At 32.3% G+C, this 20,975-nt stretch overlaps 1 protein-coding gene across 1 annotated transcript in view; it reads left to right on the forward strand.

Moving 5' to 3' along the window:
* The window catches only part of LOC106474252 (centaurin-gamma-1A-like), a 91,825-nt gene that overhangs the window by 42,962 nt on the left and 27,888 nt on the right, over positions 1–20,975 (forward strand). Inside the window, exons 5-9 of the mRNA XM_022379551.1 lie at positions 7,545–7,686; positions 9,622–9,756; positions 13,214–13,458; positions 19,046–19,195; positions 19,767–19,844. Coding sequence (XP_022235259.1) covers positions 7,545–7,686; positions 9,622–9,756; positions 13,214–13,458; positions 19,046–19,195; positions 19,767–19,844 — 750 coding nt within the window. The remainder of the gene's footprint in view (positions 1–7,544; positions 7,687–9,621; positions 9,757–13,213; positions 13,459–19,045; positions 19,196–19,766; positions 19,845–20,975) is intronic.

Genomic DNA, 20,975 nt, shown 5'->3' on the forward strand with positions numbered 1-20,975 from the left:
GTTTGAATACAAGAAGGGAAACAACGCCTCTGTAGCCACAAAGAATATCAAAGAAGTTTATGTAAATGTTTTGAACGTTCGTAAGTGTCAACGATGGTTCAGCAAATTTCGTTCAGGTGGCTAACCTTAAAAACTGTGATGGCAGGGGCCGACATGCTGGAATTGATAATGATGCTCTGAAGACGCTTGTTGAGTCTAACCCAATGCACCACACTCGTGAAATGGCCCTGAAATTGCATGTCTCTCATGAAACAATACGTAAACATCTAAGAAATTTGGAAAAACATCTTAAAGAAGGTGTGTGGGTGCCTCACGAACTCTCCGATGATCATCGTTTCCAATGTATGAACGCTGCTTTGTCTCTTCTGGCGCGTAATGCTCGTGAACCATTTTTGGACAGAGTTGTCACCGTTGTTGAAAATGGATTCTCTATGCGAATATTAAACGCCAAAAACAATGGCTCAGTCCTAAACAAAAACCACTTTCGACCCCAAAACCTGGACTACATTTGCAGAATCTTATGCTTTGCATTTGGTAGGACATGAAAGGAGTAATTCATTTCGAACTCCTCAATCCGCAACGAACTGTCAATGCATAGATCTATAGTCAGCAACTGGAACATTTAAATCAAGCCCTTCACTCGTCAGTCGGAAGGGTGTTCTTCTCTGCGACAATGCACGTCCACACGTGGCATGTTTGACGCAACACAACATTATGGAGTTGGGTTGGGAAATTCTCCCCCAACTACCATATTCTCCAGATATGGCACCATCGTATTACCATCTTTTTCGTTCTCTGCAACACCATCTTCATGTGAAAACGTATGCAAATGTGGAAGGTGTTAAAGAGGACATCGACATGGTTTTTGCTTCAAAGGCAAGTTGTTTCTTTAATCAGGGCATTAACAACCTGATTATAAGATCGACAAGAACGAAGATTATTTCATTTAACAAATGTTTTGTTTTAATACACAAGTTGTTCGGGTTTTTCATCTAAAAAAAGCGACATTAATTTCTTGACTACCTAATATCTAGTTGTTTTAAATTTTATTTATTGATATTTCTTATTGTTAACTTAGACTTTTCTATCCAATGTTATGCTTTTTGTACATGTAAAGTCCCACTGTGTGACTGTATACTAAATGTGTTTGTTTCACATTGTCTTGTGTGTCATTTCATCGGGTGTTGTCAAGACTTAAAGTTGTGATTGTGTTACATCAAGCTAAGGTAACAAATTAACTTGTAGTAATACTTAAACTTAGGGGGTGAAAAAAAGCTGAAAAATAAAGGACAAATAAAGATAAATGTTCCCATGACTAGGAATATGAGTACATATCTTTATTTGCGCAAGTTTTCAAAATCTAATTTCGGATTTTCTTTATTTAGTTTCAGTTTTCAGACAAATGGAGTACAGTGAATATTAAACTGATTGTCTCCCCATATTTGTAGGTGTAAGATTACAACTTGTCTATCCTGGTTCTGTATGCTCAGTAACTCCTAGAGCAGGACTCAGTGGAATAGCTAGCTTGCTGGTCACGTACATGGATAGAGAAGTAGGCAACTCTGGTTTTCCTCTTTCATGGGGGTTGCCTGTTCACACATGTATAACCTTTTTCAAAGTTCCGAGAGAAATTATGATTGTTTATAATCATAAATAAAGTTAGTTGTCTCAGACACTGCCCAACAATTTATTGAGTACAGTCGTCTTAGGTTTGTGTCTCGCGATTGTCCTGTGTAGAATATCATTTACAACTGCTTCGGCAATTACCACAGAGTAGCTGACTTTTAAATAAAATATCCTTGTCATGTTTATTAAAACTTTTTAAATGAAATAAGTATGTCAGTTATTGCGAAGTTGAATTTTACTCGTTATAGCCAAGTATACCTTGAATTTCCGTAGCACGTCTTGCACATACAAGGTTTTATGTTTAGAATATGTATATATCAATTTTTGATATAATGGTATAACTGGTACAGTTTATGGTTAAAGTTGTAATACCTTTATCTATGAAAGTTTAATGCGCTGTTTTCATAGATATAGGTTTGTTTCTAATGTTACCACAAAATGCGCAAAAACACCATATGGACTCGTAATACATCGGTATTTTACTGAAGTTTCTATTGCAATTTAACATTTTTATGTTACGTAAATGAGTAGTAAATAGTTGAAAACAATGAGAATTATGTTAACTCGAAGTTGTTGCTGATATATACACTATCTTACCAAAAGTCATGGGACACACCTCTGATTGCAGGAAAATTGGTGTGACGACGAAATATGTATTTGACCTACAAGATGAACAGCGGTTCGCTTGGAAGTCATTTCGAACTTGTATGCCGAACGATGAGTACACGGAAAGAGCTAACAGACGGGAAGGATAGTTGGATGTTATTTGGAGAAAATATCTGTACGTGCTATTGCGCAATAATTAAACATTCTTAGGCCAACAATTGGCAATATGCTGAAGAAATGGAAGTCCACAGGTAGCAATGAGCCCAAGAAACGACCAGGTAGGCATAAAATACTGACTGAATGGAGCCAACTCGCTTTGAGAAGGCTGGTTACCTCATCTCGCCGTCAAACCCTAGAGAATCTGTGTTTGGAGATGCGAGCAGCCACAACCAATTCTATAAGTGTTTCTACGAAACGTTGAGAGCTGCAGCCCATAAGCCATTGATAACAAAAACAAGTGCACACCATCGATTGGCATGGGGACAAGGCACACAGAACCTGGACTGTGGATCAATGGAAATCAGTCCTGTGGAGCGACGAATCACGCTGCATACTCTTCCACTTTGATGAACGTGTTTGGGTATGGAGGATGCCTGGAGAACACTTATTACCTTAGTGTATTGTCCCAACAGTGAAGTTTGGAGGTGGCGGTTTCATGGTCTAGGGGGTGCTTCTCGTGGTATGGACTTGGTCCACTAGTCGCAATGCATGGATCCATGAATGCCGAGTCCTACATTGATGTTCTGAACAATTCTTTATGTCCTACATTGTGGCAATTTAATGTTACCTGCCCTTACACCTTCCAACATGATAATACTCCATGTCACAAACCGCAGATTGTGTGGTTTGAATAGAATGACAATGGAACATTGCAGTGGCCAGCACAGAACCCTGACCTCAAACTGATAGAATATATTTGGGATGAAATGGATCGCAGAATTAGGACAAGGTCAAGATGGCCGTCTTCAGTAGTGTAGTTTATTAATGCTTTAAACGAGAAGTGGAGCACAATGCCACAATCTTTCTACCGTAAATTAGTAGACAATCTTCCACGACGCATTGAAGTAGTAATTAAGGGCAAATACGGGCCAACACGCTATTAATTTCTTGGAATAAAGACATGTTTTATTCAGAACAACCCGTGTCCCATGACTTTTTGTAGGATAGTGTACAAAAAGAAGCAAGTATCGATTAATTAGTTTATTGACCACTACTTTTCAAAACGGTTGAATTGTTAGCCTAAATGTTTCTATAAAGTATTTTTACATTTCATCTACAAGAGCGATTTGCAAGTAAGGTATCGATATTGTATTTATTTCACCCAGAATAAAATCGGTTATTTTCTCCAAAACCTGGATAAATGCTGTGTTTGTTAAGGTGTATAAACAATTGTGATAAGAGATCTTCTGGTTGTTAGCTATGGGTACCATTAACGCGCTAGCTGTGATGAAAGATAATCTTTCAGTCATAACAAACAAAGATCTTGTAAAACACGTCGTAAGGATTCTGGAAGTTGGTCTCGGCGCCAGACTGTAACGTGAAACTATAACAACCGGTTGAAAAGATGACATCCAGTGACCTTGTTCTTGCTTAGTGGAAGATCCTGTTCTATTTGTTGTTTATTATTAGTTCAGATATGCAAGATACTTAACAGCCAGTCCGCGAACAGCTTAAAAATAGCAAAGTATCTGAATTACCAAACGGTTAAAAAAATGTTTTGTTAAAAAACCAACAAAAAATATAGCTGTAGGATTTATTTTGCACTTTTTAGTAGCTTTTTGCGTATCTTTTTTTTTTTCGCGCTTTCTTAAACAACCAATATGATCTTTGTAGTCGTAGTTTTTGTAAGATAAAGCCGCAGGAGAGCTTGGCGGTAATATCTGGAGCTTATAACGCATCTGTCACATCACAGATAACCTATGCTGTAACTTTGCGTTAAAACTGTTCGAATGAAATGAAATAAATCAACGATTTTAACTAGAGTTTTTATCACATCAGTAGGTTTTGTAGATATGCGAGGAAAACGAACACTATATCCTAAACCAATATTATGACCAGCTGAAATTTGGAGCATGTGTCCTAACTAGATAATAATATAGAATACCATTCCCAGTTACTGAAAACTGATTTGGTGTGTTTCAGTCCTAGCTAGATAATAATATAAATACTATTCCAAGTTGCTGGGAACTGATTTAGTGTGTTTCCATTGATAGATTCACCTAAGAACCTAATTTATATCCAGTGAAAGAAAATGAACTGTTTTTTAATCAAAATAAAAATAATAAACATAACAAAACTGCAGATTCAAGCAATACCGGCTGAGCAAGGTTAATAGCTCAAGCAATACCGGCTGAGCAAGGTTAATAGCACGAAATACTACACAGTGTGGTATTATGTAAGCTTTTGTGTGAAGAACTTGACCTGAGCTAAAGTTAACAGTTTTTTTATGAAGCCTATTTTCTGATATGAGCTGTTCTTTCCCTTGTCTGAAAATATTAGTAACTGAATTTTGAGGGGGACAAGTGCGTCGTAAAATTATGGCAATAAAATCTTACTGTGCTAATAGCGCTGAAATCTTTTTAATCGAAATATGTAAAATAAGAAAGCCTTGGCTCTTAAATCTGCCATTTACGCAAATATTTCTTATGCCTGAAAATAATATTTTTTTTCGTGCAAGTTACAAAATTATTTGCTGTTTAGCCTCTTCGTGAAGATTGAATTAACCGACTGAACTTCTTTTTTGAAATGAACATTAGATTACAATAACTAGTAATACCATTGGCGCCGATCTCAACTTCAAGGTGATGAGGGGAGACCATTTAAAAAAAAAAAATATTGCATACCGTCATTAATTATTCATAAAAAAGGTTAATTGTGATCATTATTCTTTAATTGCACCTTATCATTTGCAAAAAGATAATCGTATAATTGTTGTAATTGTAATAATGATGATAATAATGTCTCAAGTTATTGTTATAGAAAAAGAGATAATGGACTCACTTTAATATTTTCCAAATAGGTTATTCCTAATGTGACTTGTGGAACAGAACGTTTTACCAATATAGTGTTATAAAGTAATAAGAATTAGGTTGCTAATTAGAACAGTAACTTTTCACTTTCTAAAGATAAAAGTAAAACGAGTTCTCTGGTTTTAATCCACTCAAAGGTCTATGATGCATTTAATTTATCTTTAGACTAGTTGAGACAAACTTACCACTTACTTTCTTTAGACTTTAACAAGGGTGTCTTTTTCAGCTGGTCTTTAACAAATAAGTAAACTAGATGTTTTCAGCATTTTTAAAGCAGTAACTTTTAACTGTTTTGTTTAAAAACATATTCGTACTCATTTACTGGAATCGCCTCCACCACTTCTATTTTATGTGTTTTTAAGACGCGATGACTTATGGGTTTAAATAATAAAATATCTTTTGGAAAGTGTACACCGCTTGTACATTTCCTCTAAAGGTACAATTAGAGTGCATCAAAGCGCACTTCACATGCTCCCTAAAGCATTGGAACACCCTAAGTGATAGCCATCAACCAGAGTAGTGCACTACACTTCACATAGGGTGCGATTTGGGGTACAGCCTTGAAAACCGTTACGAGACGAGAGTGAAACCGAAAGCAAAACCTAGCAGGTCACGTTTAGAGTTTCAAGTTTCCGAAACGGGGGACCATTACAGTCCATTCCAACACACACACACACAGAGATTGTGGAATATATATGTGTTTAAAGTGTGTGAAACATATAACGTCCTCCCAACTGCTGAAGGTACAGGGAATCTATCTTCCCAGGATTGGTCCTATGAGTAATACATTGAAAACTAGCATCACGTGGTACCATCATACATGGATACTGTCATGCAAGAACAGAATGAAGAATAAAGTGAATGCTACATTTGTTTCCTTAGCTTACAAATTCAAGTGGCCTGGCGTTGTCTGATGATTAGGAAACTCAACTAGCAATCTGTGGGTCGCGAGATCGAAATCCGTCACCAAACATGCCGCCCCTTTTAGCTGTGGAAAGTTTAATGTGACGGCGAATCCCACTATTCTTTAGTAAATCATAGCTCAATAGTTTGCATTGGGTGATGTTGACTTGCTGCCTTCATTCTTTGGGCAAAATTCAACAAAACAAACACATACCCCAAAACAAGGTAACCTACTGCTAGATAACTTACAACTGTAGATCTTCATCTGCTTTTGTATTCAAAAGGGATATTTTATGTTCACACGTGACGAAACTGTTTCTGAAAGTATGAATGTATGCACAACCATACTAAGAGAACTCGCATCGTGCATAATACTTGGGAATTTATCCATGGATTTTGCCACGGAATAGGGTCCGAGTGCGTGTAACATATATCATTGTCATAGAGGAATGAAAAAGTCCAAATGGAATCCGATCTTCCCTGGTCAAACATGACCCAAATTACGATCAAGAAAAATAAAAAATCAAGGCATATGATCATTCTTTTCTTTAAAGAGTGAGCAGAAATAAAGACTTTAGATGACCTGATGTGCTCTTGCAGCAAAGCTCACTCCACCTCTCGGGATTTCTATTAGAATGCGAATAGTTTTGAAAATCTTTATACAGGTATTGCATTAAGGCAACAAACACAAGGTAATAGCTTCATGCATGTAGTAATTTATTCCTACCTGTATTAACTATATAAATTGAATTATAATGGAGCATGTTTTAGTAAAAATCCTATAGGTAAACTACGCCATAGAGAAAATTTCAAGCAAAGCAATGAACAATTTAAAATATAGCTTTGGTGGATTTATTCGGTTGTTTTAAAATGTTTATGCAAACCTAACCACAATGCTTATATAGCCGACCCTAATTTTGAACTGATGGACTATATACAGATACCCATTTTTAAGTATCTGTTTGAGTGAGACTTTTGGAAAAGTAAACTTTTGGCGCGCGGGAAAATGCCGTGAGCGCAGTTTCTGCTGCAGTCCCTTAGTATATTATATAGAAAATGAATGATTTTGTATAATTCTTTAAAGACAGTTCTTTAACTAAACACTGTAACAGGCAAAAACAAAGTTACTTAATACATACAGTATGTGAATCCTACTGGTAGTGAATGGTATGTTAACCAATCGATAATTTGAGGATATCACTATCACAGTGTTCTGGTAACTTAGTTATAACTCATCATAACAAATATTTTAAATAGACACGCAAGAAATGAAGAATACAACAGTAAGATACATTTGGGTCATTGTAAAAATTGATTTCTCATTTCATAACTTTTGTTAAAGTGAGCATTTCTTAAATACAAGTTACAATTTTCTTTCAGTTCTCTTGCTGGATTGATGGTGTGATTTGCGTGTTCAGTTTGGAAAATGAAGCCTCATTCAATGATGTCTTTGATTACTACAAAAAAATATGTTTGTTCCGGAACTCTCGGGACTTTCCCCTAATATTAGTTGGAGTTCAAGGTATAGTTACTAGATTGTTTAATATTCAATATTTACATGTTTGCACACATATTGTTATATTTAACACCAGTTACATTTAAACTTGACAAAAGTAGGACATAACCATGATAAAGACCTGTAAGTTGTATGGTATTAATAACCAAAATTTATACAGAAAATTAAAGATATCAAACATGCACCTTAACAAATTCATACTGTAAGTATGAATAATTATCAAGCTGTATAGATCTATTTATGTAAAAAAATTGTTTCAACCTAACTCCTACTACTCTACTCTAGACAAAAAAGGCTATTTTTTTTCTAGAAATGGATATTTTCTCAAAAAAATATTTTTTATGAAAGTTTAAGTTTTTGTTTGTTGAAACCAGTGTACCTTAATTTACTTCAAAATTGTTTGTATTTAATTCTAACATATCTCTATCTGTGTATACTGAGGGATATCTGTAAATATATGTGAATTAGAAATTTTCACAATCAAACTTATAAGATTTAATTTAAAAGCAGTTAGATTAGTATATTTTCTTAAGCTACATTGTATCATGCATCTTGTATATTGTTATTTGAATATTTTAGGAATAAAAAAATGTTCTTGCAACTAACCTTGTAGTTTCTAATAAAAATAAAAAGGTTTTGTTTATTTTAGTAAATGCTGCTTTTGATGATAATAAAATTTATAGATATAATTTTAACAGTTTGAAAAAGATGTCTTAAGTTTTAACTGAATGTTCTGCCTATATTGATAAAGTGATCTTGTACAGAACAACTTATGTTGCGTATAATTGAAAGAAGCAACCTTGTTAGAACAAAATTTAGCACTTAGAATTTCATCTAGAACTTAAAAAAGTTTAAAGAAATAATATGAAATTTTCAAGCTTTATTGATATTAGTTTAAATCTCAACAATGTCAAATTGTAATATTGGATATTAATTTCTAAACAAATGTTTGGATTACAAAGTGAATTTATAAGACTCATTGATGTATTAACATTTACAAACAACATGCGTGCTAAGCAAAAACATAGAAATATCATTACAAAGCTTCATGTATCCAACAGCTTATAAACATAATAATAGGTGTAAAAAAAAAAAATCAATGAGACAGAAGAATGAAATTAGGTAGAGACTGTTCTTTCTGTACATTTCATGTTTGTACATTGACCATAGGTTCGAATCCCCATCACACTGAACATGCTTGCCTTTTCAGCCATGGGGTTGTTATTATGTGATTATCAATCCCACAATTCATTGGTAAAAGAGTAGTGCAACAGTTGGTGGTGTTGACTAGCTTCCTTCCCTCTAGTCTATCACTGCTAAGTTAGGGATGGCTAGTGCAGATAGCCCTCATGTAGCTTTGTGCGAATTTCAAAACCAACCAAACATAGTGGAAGTTCAAAATAAAACAAAAATAAATAATATTACTTCAGTTTCAGCATGCGTTATTTTTTTCCTGTGTACTTTTAAAGAAATTTTTGCCAAGTACACAAAATGTCCCACTTTGGAATATCTCGGGCATTTGTTTTGATTTATGCATATAGATAAATGCATAACACCATGCAAACAAGTTTATGGTGATTGATGCTAAATGTCTCTCTTAGCTATATAAATTGCCCGAAATGTTATTTCTGTATGGTATTGAGGTATCTTTCTAAATAATTTCATAGAGACATTTAAGATGTAAATTACTGGGTATTTTTAAGATCTATCAGATAATTTATGCCAACTAAAACAGATTATTATTCATTTTTTATATGCTTCATGTGCTTTATATGATGTACACACATGAAACATTATACTTGAGATGCAAATATACTAACAAGTGACAGTGTATTTCTCTTTAAATGTAGATTTTAGTAAAGCTTCTACAAATAAGTGATTATATAATGCAAAAATCATTATTTAATTCATAATAATATTTCATTTCCTTCTTTGTTACAGATATGATTAGTGAAAGTAACCCTAAAATCATCAATGATACACAAGTTCAAAAATTAGCAAATGACCTCAAATGTTGTTCTTATTATGAAACTTGTGCAACATTTGGATTGAATGTAGAAAAGGTCTTTCAAGATGGTTAGTATGACTATTTCTTAGTACAGTTTGGTTTATCAATGTTTTATATGAACAATTTTCTGTGATTATGTATCTAAATATTATGCATATAGCATATTTACTCAAACTAAAAACTCCTATTTTGGCTCCTTATTGTTACATAGAATTACATTTGGTGGAGTCAAAATAGGGATTTGTAGGTTGAATATATGTCTACAGTATCTCAGCCTTATTTCCTTACTTTTTTATGATCTCTATTTGCAAGTTTTTAACTCCCCAATTTTTTTTTATCTTGTTTCCTTGATTTTTTATGCTTAACTATGGGCAAAGGATTGTTTGATATGGTAGCTAACATTATACATTATAATGATAATAAATATAGCTAGCTCATACGGTTCATGATGATTTACTGTAGCTATTGACTACTTTATCACCTTAGTTCAAGATATAAAATGTTAAGCTGGAGATTGTCATGGAGATTTGTTTGAGAATATAGTGAGCATTTATAGTTTCTGTGCTACTAAATTATATATATATAATACATAGAAATGGGCAAAAAATATGCCTAGACTAAGACACAACCCCCCACTAAGCATGAAAAAATGTTTTACCAGTAGAAAATCAGCCTTTTCAAATAAGACGTATACATCTAAAACATTTCTTTAAATAAACGTTTTGTATCTTTTAAAGTAATTATTCGACAAATGCATGTAATAAAATCTAATATATGTATTGCTTTTTTATACTTCTTCACTTCGTACATAATATAGGATTTGGCTCCCTAAAGACACTGATTGTATAGTGTACAAAGCACCGAGTATCTATATGTTATAGTCATCTTATGTTCATCTATTATTGGCTAGTAATTCCTGTTTTACCCAGTATTTAAGCTTTTTAAAACACCATATGTTTGTAAAAAAGCTAACTTCAAGGGGTAATGATAACATCGTTTACACTAGAATTATGATGTTTTTTTAGCTTATGTAAGATATAGAAGAAACAAATTGACTTTTCAATACATTTAGGACCCTTGCAGTACCTTATTTAGTACTCTGCAAAATGATTGGGTGTAATATACCATGCCGTTTTTGTTATAGGCTGGAAAGAGAATAATAATAATAATAATAATTACAAATGAGTCATTTTGAGTGGATTTTCTTTTCCTTGTATGTTTAACATGTATGCTTTTTTGTGTATTTTTATTATATTTGTACAGCCTTAGCAGTTAACAATAAAGGTTTTACAGTGCTGTTGGAACTGAATCTTTACTGTTTAAGGTACTTTTTGCTCAAACATTTTATTAGGGTTTTGTGCAATTACTTGCAATCCCTATTATGAACCACTATCATGGTTCATGATTTTACAAAGTTCTTTGTACATGTCTTTTACTATTTTTAATTTCATGTGTAAATTAAGTCTTGTTGCAACTGAAGATTATCATAGTAGCCTGTCAAGAAAAAGTATTGTATTCATCCTTAAAAAGTGTATTTCAACATAACTCGTACTGCTTTAGTTCAGACACATACACACTCATATATATAGATGTGTGTTCATAAGATGTTTGTAGAAAACTTAGTAAAAAACTTTATGCATCTGTATTTAATCATTTTACCTTATGGATATTATATATATATATATTGTAATCGTACCTTTCGTTATAGTAGATGTAAACAGTCAATCACTATCCAGTAATTGGTCTGATTTTTTAAAAAAAAAAGTATGTTCATATACTTCCCCTACTTTTGAAAGATTATTTATTTTGGTCAACTAAGGGATTTCTTATGATTTTAAAATCTAGAAGAATCTTGTAAAAATAGATAAAAATTAATTTAAGAAGTCATCATCAAAAGAATTTCCATACCTTAAGAAATGTTTGTAATCAAGTTTTAAAAAGGAAATCCTTAGTCCAAAGACCATGCTTTATGTTTCCTCTCCCAAGACAAAAAATTAAATGTTTTGCAAGAACTCCAGTTAGAATTGAGCCTAAGTTTAGGAAACTAATAGCAACATGTAAAGAGAGAAAGTTGAAACTATGTAGTAGTAAATGATAAGGTACAGTTATGCTAGATCACACATGGTACTACTGACCTTGTACTGAGAATTAAATAGATTAATTGAAAGGAAGGTTTTATGAAGTTTCCAGATTTTTTTTATTTTGATGAATGAAATTCATAGATTTACATTTTCATCAATGTAATTTTGAGGACTATTGTTATGAAGAAGCTCTTGGATATGCAAAATAAAATGCAAATGAGGTGAAATTTTACTCATTCAAAGCATCAAATTACAGATAGTACCTTAAAGCAGAAAAAATGAATTTCTTTGAAAAAGGCTTTTAGTGACTGCTTAATTTTACTGTAAATAATCTGTCAAGGAGTTTTGATCAGAAATTAGTCTAGCTCAGATTTTCAATACATACAGAGGCTGAGTACATTATATTAAAGTGGATTGAAGCCTCGCCACATTATTACAGTCCATGTTGCCATGTTCAGTCATGCTCTATTTGCATGACAACAGTACATTACAACAGTAGCCCTGCAACTTAGTTTCCACAGCATAAGGTTGTCATGTCCAAATCACATCACTCGTTATATACTTTACATGTTAATCCATCTAATGAGTGTGCACCAGGTCATTTGTTTGATATGTCTTTATATTGAATATCATTAATACTCATCTAATTTTCCAGTTGCTTGAGGTATGTAATGGATGAATGTGGGATATGAATGAGAGTCTTATGTCATTGAACCCATACCTCATTGACTTCTGATGGAGGTCCTTCTTGGTTATGTTGTGTTTTGTTGCCTTGAGTTGCATGGAATGATTTTACCACTGACCTTTCAGTTCTTATCTGTTACAAGACACCATGCTTTGCTTACCATGGATGGAGTATGAAGTGTTGCAGGTATCATTCTGGATGTTCCTGGTGCCTCAAGTTGAACATATTTTATTTGGTTTTTGAGTGCCATTATATACAAGGGATATTTCTATAAGGGAAATTCCAAATTTCCAGTCAGAATTAATCTTTGTCATCTGAATGTATGAATGTGCTGTGTTGGAAAGGGCTGTTATATGTACTCTTCCCAAAATTGATTAATTTGCAATGCCATAACACTACCTATAAAATTCTAAACAGTATCAAAATGTAGTTCCACTGCAACTTTATAGACTGTGATTGTCATGTGACTGGCTGATTTACGTATTCAAAATCATTTTAATATAATGTACTCAATCCTCTGTATTTCATACAATACACTGTAATTAATTTTTCAAATTACATGTCTGTATGATTTTATGATTCTTTTCTCACTTTAATTATTTCTGTATTTTTGCATGTATAAGGTTTTGAAAACTTTTTCACAGATTCATTTATAGTCTGAAATGTATGTAAAGGCTTACAATTGAAAGGCTTGCAATAATCATGTAGCTTCTACTTTGTAGATTAAGTAGTTTAGGTTATTCACTGCTTTTACTGTAGCATGTCAGAAAATTGTGCAACAGAAAACTGGTACTATAACTTCTAGCCCATTCCATTCTGGAGCACACATCAGTCACCAGAGTAGATGCAACTATAACCTTCAAAGACCCACATCTCTGTTAAGTAACTCCAGTAATAATGAATATGTATGCCGGTTCAATGCCAACAACAAAGTTTCAGGGGTAGCAACCACTTCATCCATTCACAAGGTCATCTTGCAATCCCAACAAACCAAAGTCACCATGGTGAGTTATTAGAGTTTATCCATGGAAAATTCTACAGCTAATACAGCTCAAAGATATCTATAATTTTGTAATTTTATACTCATTTTTGTATTTCGAGTATTTTAATTAATTTTCACTTAAAAAGCCTATTGCTTTTAAGTATATGTTTTGGCACTAAATTATTAAGAAGCCTAAATTACTTCTCACATGGTTTCTTGTTCACATACTTATTGCTGAATAAGTGAATAAAATCTCTTTTAGTTCATAAAGTTAGAATTCACCTGATAATCTTGTACATTTTATAATGATTTGCAGGATGACTACATTAAATGTTCCTTGAACATCATGAATCTTCATTTGAATACTAAGACCATCATATTATTTTTTAAACAGAAACAAGTTGCAACAGTAAAATCCTTTAATATAAGTTGACATTTTTTTTAACCACACTTTTAAAAAAATTAAGTGTTATGTAATTGTTTGTATTCCATTGTTGGGTGGGTTTTTTAATAAAAATAATGTTCAGTCCATGCAACAATAAAAAAAATTAATTTATTTCTTCAATAATAAACAGAGATTCTAGAATTAGTATTATCTGTAACTTGCTAATACTTAACTTAGATAAAGAACTTCCTTGCTAATGGATCAAGTAATTGAACACACACATTAACTCATTACTAACAAGATAAAAAAAACTTCCTTGCTAATGGATCACGTAATTGAACACGCACATTAACTCATTACTAATAAGATAAAAAAACTTCCTCGCTAATGGATCAAGTAATTGAACAGACACATTAACTCATTACTAACAAGATAAAAAAACTTCCTTGCTAATGGATCACGTAATTCAACACGCACGTTAACTCATTACTAATAAGATAAAAAAAACTTCCTTGCTAATGGATCAAGTAATTGAACAGACACATTAACTCATTACTAAGAAGATAAAGAACTTCCTTTCTAATAGATCGAGTAATTAAATAGACACAGTGACTCATTACTATCACTGATATGAATCACTGTGATTACTCAGTAACTCAAACTGCTCATTCATTACTAATTGTTTCAATGCTTCACTTCACTTATACTGTACTTACCTTTTACCCACTATACAAGTTATTCATATTGTATCATATGTGCCTTCTAACAAATATCTAAATTAAAATATCTAAAATAAAGCTTACAACGTTATCCTATTTTTGGATTGTGAAGATCCTTGAACAATCCTAATTCACAAATAGAACAATACACGAAATTGTCCATTCATCATGTCATTTTTTGGATCTTGTTGTTTTTCTTCTCCGAGGATTATGGTATACAGATGGGATGGCCCCTTGTCATCACTTGTTGTTTTGTCACTCGAGGAGTTCTCCCTGGGTAGGTAGTTGAGCAAATCTGCTAATGGCTCTGTCCTTGTTGATCCTTTGTAAGTGGTCTCAACAGAAATTTTTGGCTCTTATGCAGAATGAATTCCCAGTGACAAATTCTTCTCTGGAGTTACCTAGTTGGCTGTTCACTTGTCAACATAATTCCAAAGACAATCATGGTCAACGACCTTCGATTGGGACTGTCTGTTCTTTTGGATTCTCTAAACCATATCATTAGTTTGTTTTGGTACAATGAAGGGTCTTTCACAACACATACCTAACTTTGAAGTTCCTCCTTTCTTGTGACAATAATTTTTCAACCATACCTTGTCACCTCAGTGAAATACAATCTTATCAGGATTAACATCATAGTGACTTTTTGTGTTAATACAAGCTTATTTAAGTCTTTTCCTGTGTAAAATCATGTATGACATCTTTATTCTTTAATATGCATTCTTCTTTTATTTCAGTTACCCATATATGTGGTCTAAAGAAGCCTCCTACAACAAGGGTAGCTTCCAGCTTTTTTCTTGCTGGGGCTTTATGTTCATTTGCTGTTCATATCAACCACTCTTCTTTCTTCATCTCTGGAGGCAATTTTCCACCTTTCATTATCAAGTTAGGTTGAACAGCTGTAGATGTAGAACCACTGTTGATTGACATACTGCAGGCTTTTCCATCAATAAATCCATGAACTTGCAGACTGTTTTCCTTAATTTATGAACTTTCCTATCTCACTTGAGGAAGATGGAGAATTCTAAGCTGAAACCTGCCTTATAAATCCAGCAAATTCCTTTTTGATTTTTGTTTTTTTTATGTCAAGTCAGTTTAGATCTTTGTTGTTTCATTGATCTGGTTGGTCTCATTAGACTCATCCTTATTGAATTGTCTCCTTGTCTTATTAACAGCTGTTGATTTCTCGCAGTCTTGTACGTAATGGCCAGGGTTTCCACACTTATAACAGTTCTCTCTTTCTGGTATCCTTTGGGAGGAGTTCTCATTTCATACAGTGTTTTGTCTGCAATTCTGGACAATATGTACTTTAGAGTTACATTTGAAACGCTTCTTATTTTGAAAAGTTATGGTTTACTTCCTATATTCTATGTGACCAGTTGTATAGCTAATACTTTCAATTCTTCTAGACCATCAATGTGGGGAGTTGGTGTTTCAGTACTACTTGATCTGCTCTTATAAATTCTGGATAGTTTCTTTAGTTGTTTATCTACTACTTTCATGGATTCGAGTTCCTTTGCCAACTAGAGGCTTCCTTGAAAGGTATACACCTATTTTGCTTCAGCCTAATTCTCATATCCTATTCTGTTATGGCATTTAAAAATTGTTAATGTGCCAATGTATCTATTATTTCACACAGAGCATCTGGATAAGGTTTTAGGCAAACCTTTCCAAAGCCTCTGCAAGTTTTGTCAAGGACTCTTCTTTCCTCCTTATCGAAACTTAGCTCTGAGCACTTTCTTCTAGCATATCACTACAAACCTGCTGGATAAAGTAGCTACCAATGCTTGATAGCTGTTACAACTGTCAGATCATTTAATGTAGTATAGCTGGTCCTTCTAAATGGATGGCAAGATGGGAAACTTGTTGTTCACCTTTTCATTCTGGAAATTATTTAGAACTGAGACTGACATTCCTCTTGTGGTACATTTCTATCATAGACCATTGGTTTCTCAACTGGGTGGTGTTGCTGAATTGGCCAACTAAATTTCTAAACTAGATTTGGTAATAATATGGCTGGATTAGTCCAAGGAGGATAGTTATTTAGTCAACTATTTGAATAACTGTACATATTGAAATTTAACTTTAATATATGTTATATAATAAAGTTTAATAATGTACCCTTTGTGTTTTAGTGTAAAACTGTATGTCTCATACCATAACCACACAACAGACTCAAAATATATTCCATAACTTTTCTATATCGGACCTGGCTGCTAAGTTTTGGCTGGCTCCTAGATCTGAAAATATTTGTCAAGGCCTAGATTACAACAAGATTAAATAAGTATGGGTGAAAAAGAAGATAAGAGACAGAATAAAACATCTGGAAAATTAATAGGTAAATGCCAAGAGTAAACCAACCACACCTCTTTCTGCATCTGCCCATGACTTCCAACCTAAAACAACATTTAAGACAAGTTATGGAATAGGAAAACCTCTTTTGTCTACATCTATTACCACTACAGCCATGCTATTTGTTACTGTAGAAAACTTATATGGATTCTTGCAATGGATGAAAGTAAAATAAAAATAATCACTGATATATAGATAGGCCAAGCAGATTGTTTCAGAATAGGTCTAATCGAATCATCACTATAATACTGTAGAACGAACAAAGGCTTTTGGTGTGCCTAACTTAACTTCACTGCTGTTTGTACCAGGAAATGGGAGTTATGTTTATTTACTTTCACAGCAACGAGTGCATGCTAACGATCACGTGATATCAACAACCATTTGATAGTATTGCCTGAACTAAGTGCCTTTGATCCTGTCCGAGTCTAAACATGGGCACTGATTGGTTGAATTGGGAGAAAGAAGAAAAACAAAATGGCATGAAATTAGTAACATGTTGTACAACCGCAGCACTTCATTCCTGAAAAAACATGAAATGTTGAATCTGCCATTAAAATTCTAGACAAAATTTGATTTTGGACTCAAAGAATGTGAAAATAGTTGTGGACTTCCAAGAATCCAGAACTGTTCTAGGTTCAAGTTCTATGTAGCACATCCCTACACACAAATAAAATGAGAAAAAATACTAGGTGCCACGATGAAATTTTTAGTCGTCATGATTTGCCAAGGCCTGTTGTATCCTTCTATACAATGCATATATTTTTATCGCTTTTGTCTTCAATCAGGTCTATTTACATTTTTAATTTTACATTAAATATTAATTTTTTTTTCAATTCTTCTCTTAAGTTCATGTTTCTTTTTTTTCATTTGATTTAATTTTTTTTCTTGTCTGTTTCTTCTAGCTCTTTTAATTTTGTCTCTCTGTTCTTAACATTCTTTTCTAGAAGTTTGAAGGTTAATCAAAGTTGTATTTTATTTTCACCAAAATAATCCTTCATTTGCTACAAGCTATGTTCACTTTGACACAAGCTGTATACCTAAGTTCACAATGTTTCAACAGAAACTCTGAAACTAATGGTGTGCATGTTTAACTGATAAATACAAAATGTACTAAGAGAATTTTCTTGCTAATCGCTGAAGTAACTGAATAGATATGATAAATCCTACTACAAACAATAATCTGAATCTGTTGCTGATTGTTTAATAACTCTTAACTGCTTTACTTACTTGTACTCCCCCTTCTACTCACTATATGAATTTTCCAGATCACAATATCGTGTGCACTCTAGCAAATGTCTAAAATAAAACATTGAAAATAAAGTTTGCAACTTATTTTATTTTTTAATTGAACATTGCTTTAGTAATATTGTAGCATAAGTTTTATATATATTTGCCATAGTTTGATGTTTTAATGAACACAGTTCATTTAACATCCTGTGGCTAAATGGAAATATATTTTGTATGAATATTTTATAATAATAAACTATGGAGTCTGGAATAGTATTCTTTTAATGTTAGGCAGCATATATGATATGTTGACAATTGTTTGTTTGGACTTTTCATGTTTATTTTTGAATAAGGTTTTAAGATCAATGACACAGAAAGATCTTTGGTAAACCAAGAGGAGAAGTAGAAGTCCATGCACCAAATATAATGTCAACAATAAAAGCTTATTTACTTCGGAGAAGTACAAAATATCTGTTTAGACATTATAAATGTAAACATGTAGAAGTTATGATAGTTATATAAAGTTCTTTTCTTGACATAACAAATAAAACAAACATGAAAAAATCACATTATTAGGTAAATTTGATTGTGTTGTATATAATGCAGGATTTAGTTTGAGGATTATAGTGAAATTATAGCTACTAAAGACATATATAGTTACATATGAAAGAAAAATAGTAATGAAATAAGTAAATATAGAAATTATATATTCCATTAATACTTCATTCAGTTGTTATTTGTAAAGAGAAAATATTAAAATGTTCTACGATTTTAAAGATAAATATAAAAACATTAGAAATATAAATATTTTAACAAAAAGCTGAATGGAATTATGTCTGAATGTGTAGAAAGTTTCATTTTAAACAAAATTCAAGAAGCAAGTTCATGAGTAAATATATGATACTAATGCCAATAATTCTTTACAGAAGGAACTTACTTTGAAAAATCCAGAATGCCCATTTAATATGGAAGGTGTGACTGATCAAAGTATAACGAAAGACTATTCAAGAGATCTTCGAACGCCAAGTTCTACTTCAATCTCATGCCAAAAAACACTTAAAAGATCTAATCTCTTTGTGAGTTGTGGATTTGTTTCCTTTAATATTGTCATTATGTCCATTATTGATGTTAAAATTACTTGAGTGTATTCACACAGACTGTGGAGAAAGTTTATTTGTATTACATTCTTGTTAGAAAATTGGAGTAATGTGACATTTTTCATGTGGAATACATATGAATATCAAGTACTAAATTCAGGATACAAAAGTGCTAAAAGTATACCTATATGTATTATGTATAAACATGTAATACATTTTTTTTTTTGGATTTCTATGGTCAAATATTATTTTTCGAAATCATAATGAAATAGATTAGATTCTAGCTGCCTTAAAATTAAGTGGTGTATTATTTATTTTAATTACAGCTACCAAAATAATCAAAGATAATGAACAACAGTAATGTATATTTACTTCATTCTGCATTATTAACTTTAAAAAAGCACAGTATTCAAAAAGTTGTGCAAAGCACCGAGATAGTTTACTATTCAGTGCCTTTATTAAATATGTTTGTGTGAAATAAAGTTGTAAAAATTGCCAAAGAGTGTAAATGAAATTTGCATAAAAGTGCTTGTCTATTTCATTCTCATAGATTTTAAAAAAAGCTGATGAGGGTAGAAAGGACAAGATTGAAGAAGTTGGTAGTGGGAGACGTATTCCTTTGAAACAGGTAAGGTTTAGAGGAAAAAACGAATCATATAATGTGTGGAATGGACTAATGCTTAAAAAGGTTTGTACATTTTTTGTTAAGTAAGAAAACTAAGCTGCCACCATAAAGACAAGTACTATCATGCATTATTTACTTTCTTCAGTAGTATTTTAGGGAATGTTTTTTCCTTATAATGATCATGGTAGGTCTATATATCTTCTAACGGTTCCTTTTCATAAACCTAGATGGCCAATATTTTTATTCACAAATATTCTTATTTTTATATAGATATTTATGTTTATTTAGTCAATTTCATTTCCCTATATAAACACTTTAAATGTATTGAAATCATATGTTCACCATATGAAGGCCTTTTTTAATGTCCATAATGTGGTTATGGCAAACATTCTTGTACTCTGCTCAAATCTATATTTTTCAAATTTTGTACAAGATGATTGTCACCTGACCTTGCTTAATTATCAGAATTTATATCAGATAAGTTTCATACATGTACTTAAAACTAATGAAATGTTAAATCTGAAAGAAGTAATAACTTCCAAATTATTTACTATTGATGTTCTGTAAAGTTTATTTTTGAGATTCACCTATCTTCTAACTATTTTGCTTATACTAGCCAAACTAATATATTAGCTGTAAGAAGCATAAAGTTTTTTCAAATTCTTTGCAAAGTAATAAAAGTAACATGCAATATATAAATATTATTATACTTCTCACTACTGGTATATGATGTGTACTAATATTAAAGAAATGGAGAACTATTTGAGATATTTTTGTCACCAATTTTTATAATTTTTTTTCAACATTTTTCCAATGATATGTTGACAAGTAAAAGCAACTTCTGTAAAATTTAATATTTCATAAACTTTTCAAAAAGTATAGTTATATTGTAATGTAAAATCTTTTAGCTGTCATTTTATGAGCAGGTATTAATACTTTTCAGCAATACAGTACTTTTGCCATTTTATTGTTCTATTTTCTTTCACTTTCATGAGACAGTTGGTGAAAATGAATGAGATATGGTATATGTTAGGATTATATACTTGCTTTCTAGAGTTAGTGAATTATCAAAATATGCAAATATGATGTCTTAGGATTTGTTGTTGCTTATTCCTTATGTGGTTGGTTTTAAAG

This window comes from Limulus polyphemus, unplaced genomic scaffold (genome assembly GCF_000517525.1).
Source record: "Limulus polyphemus unplaced genomic scaffold, Limulus_polyphemus-2.1.2 Scaffold137, whole genome shotgun sequence".
In the NCBI taxonomy this organism is placed as follows: domain Eukaryota; kingdom Metazoa; phylum Arthropoda; class Merostomata; order Xiphosura; family Limulidae; genus Limulus; species Limulus polyphemus.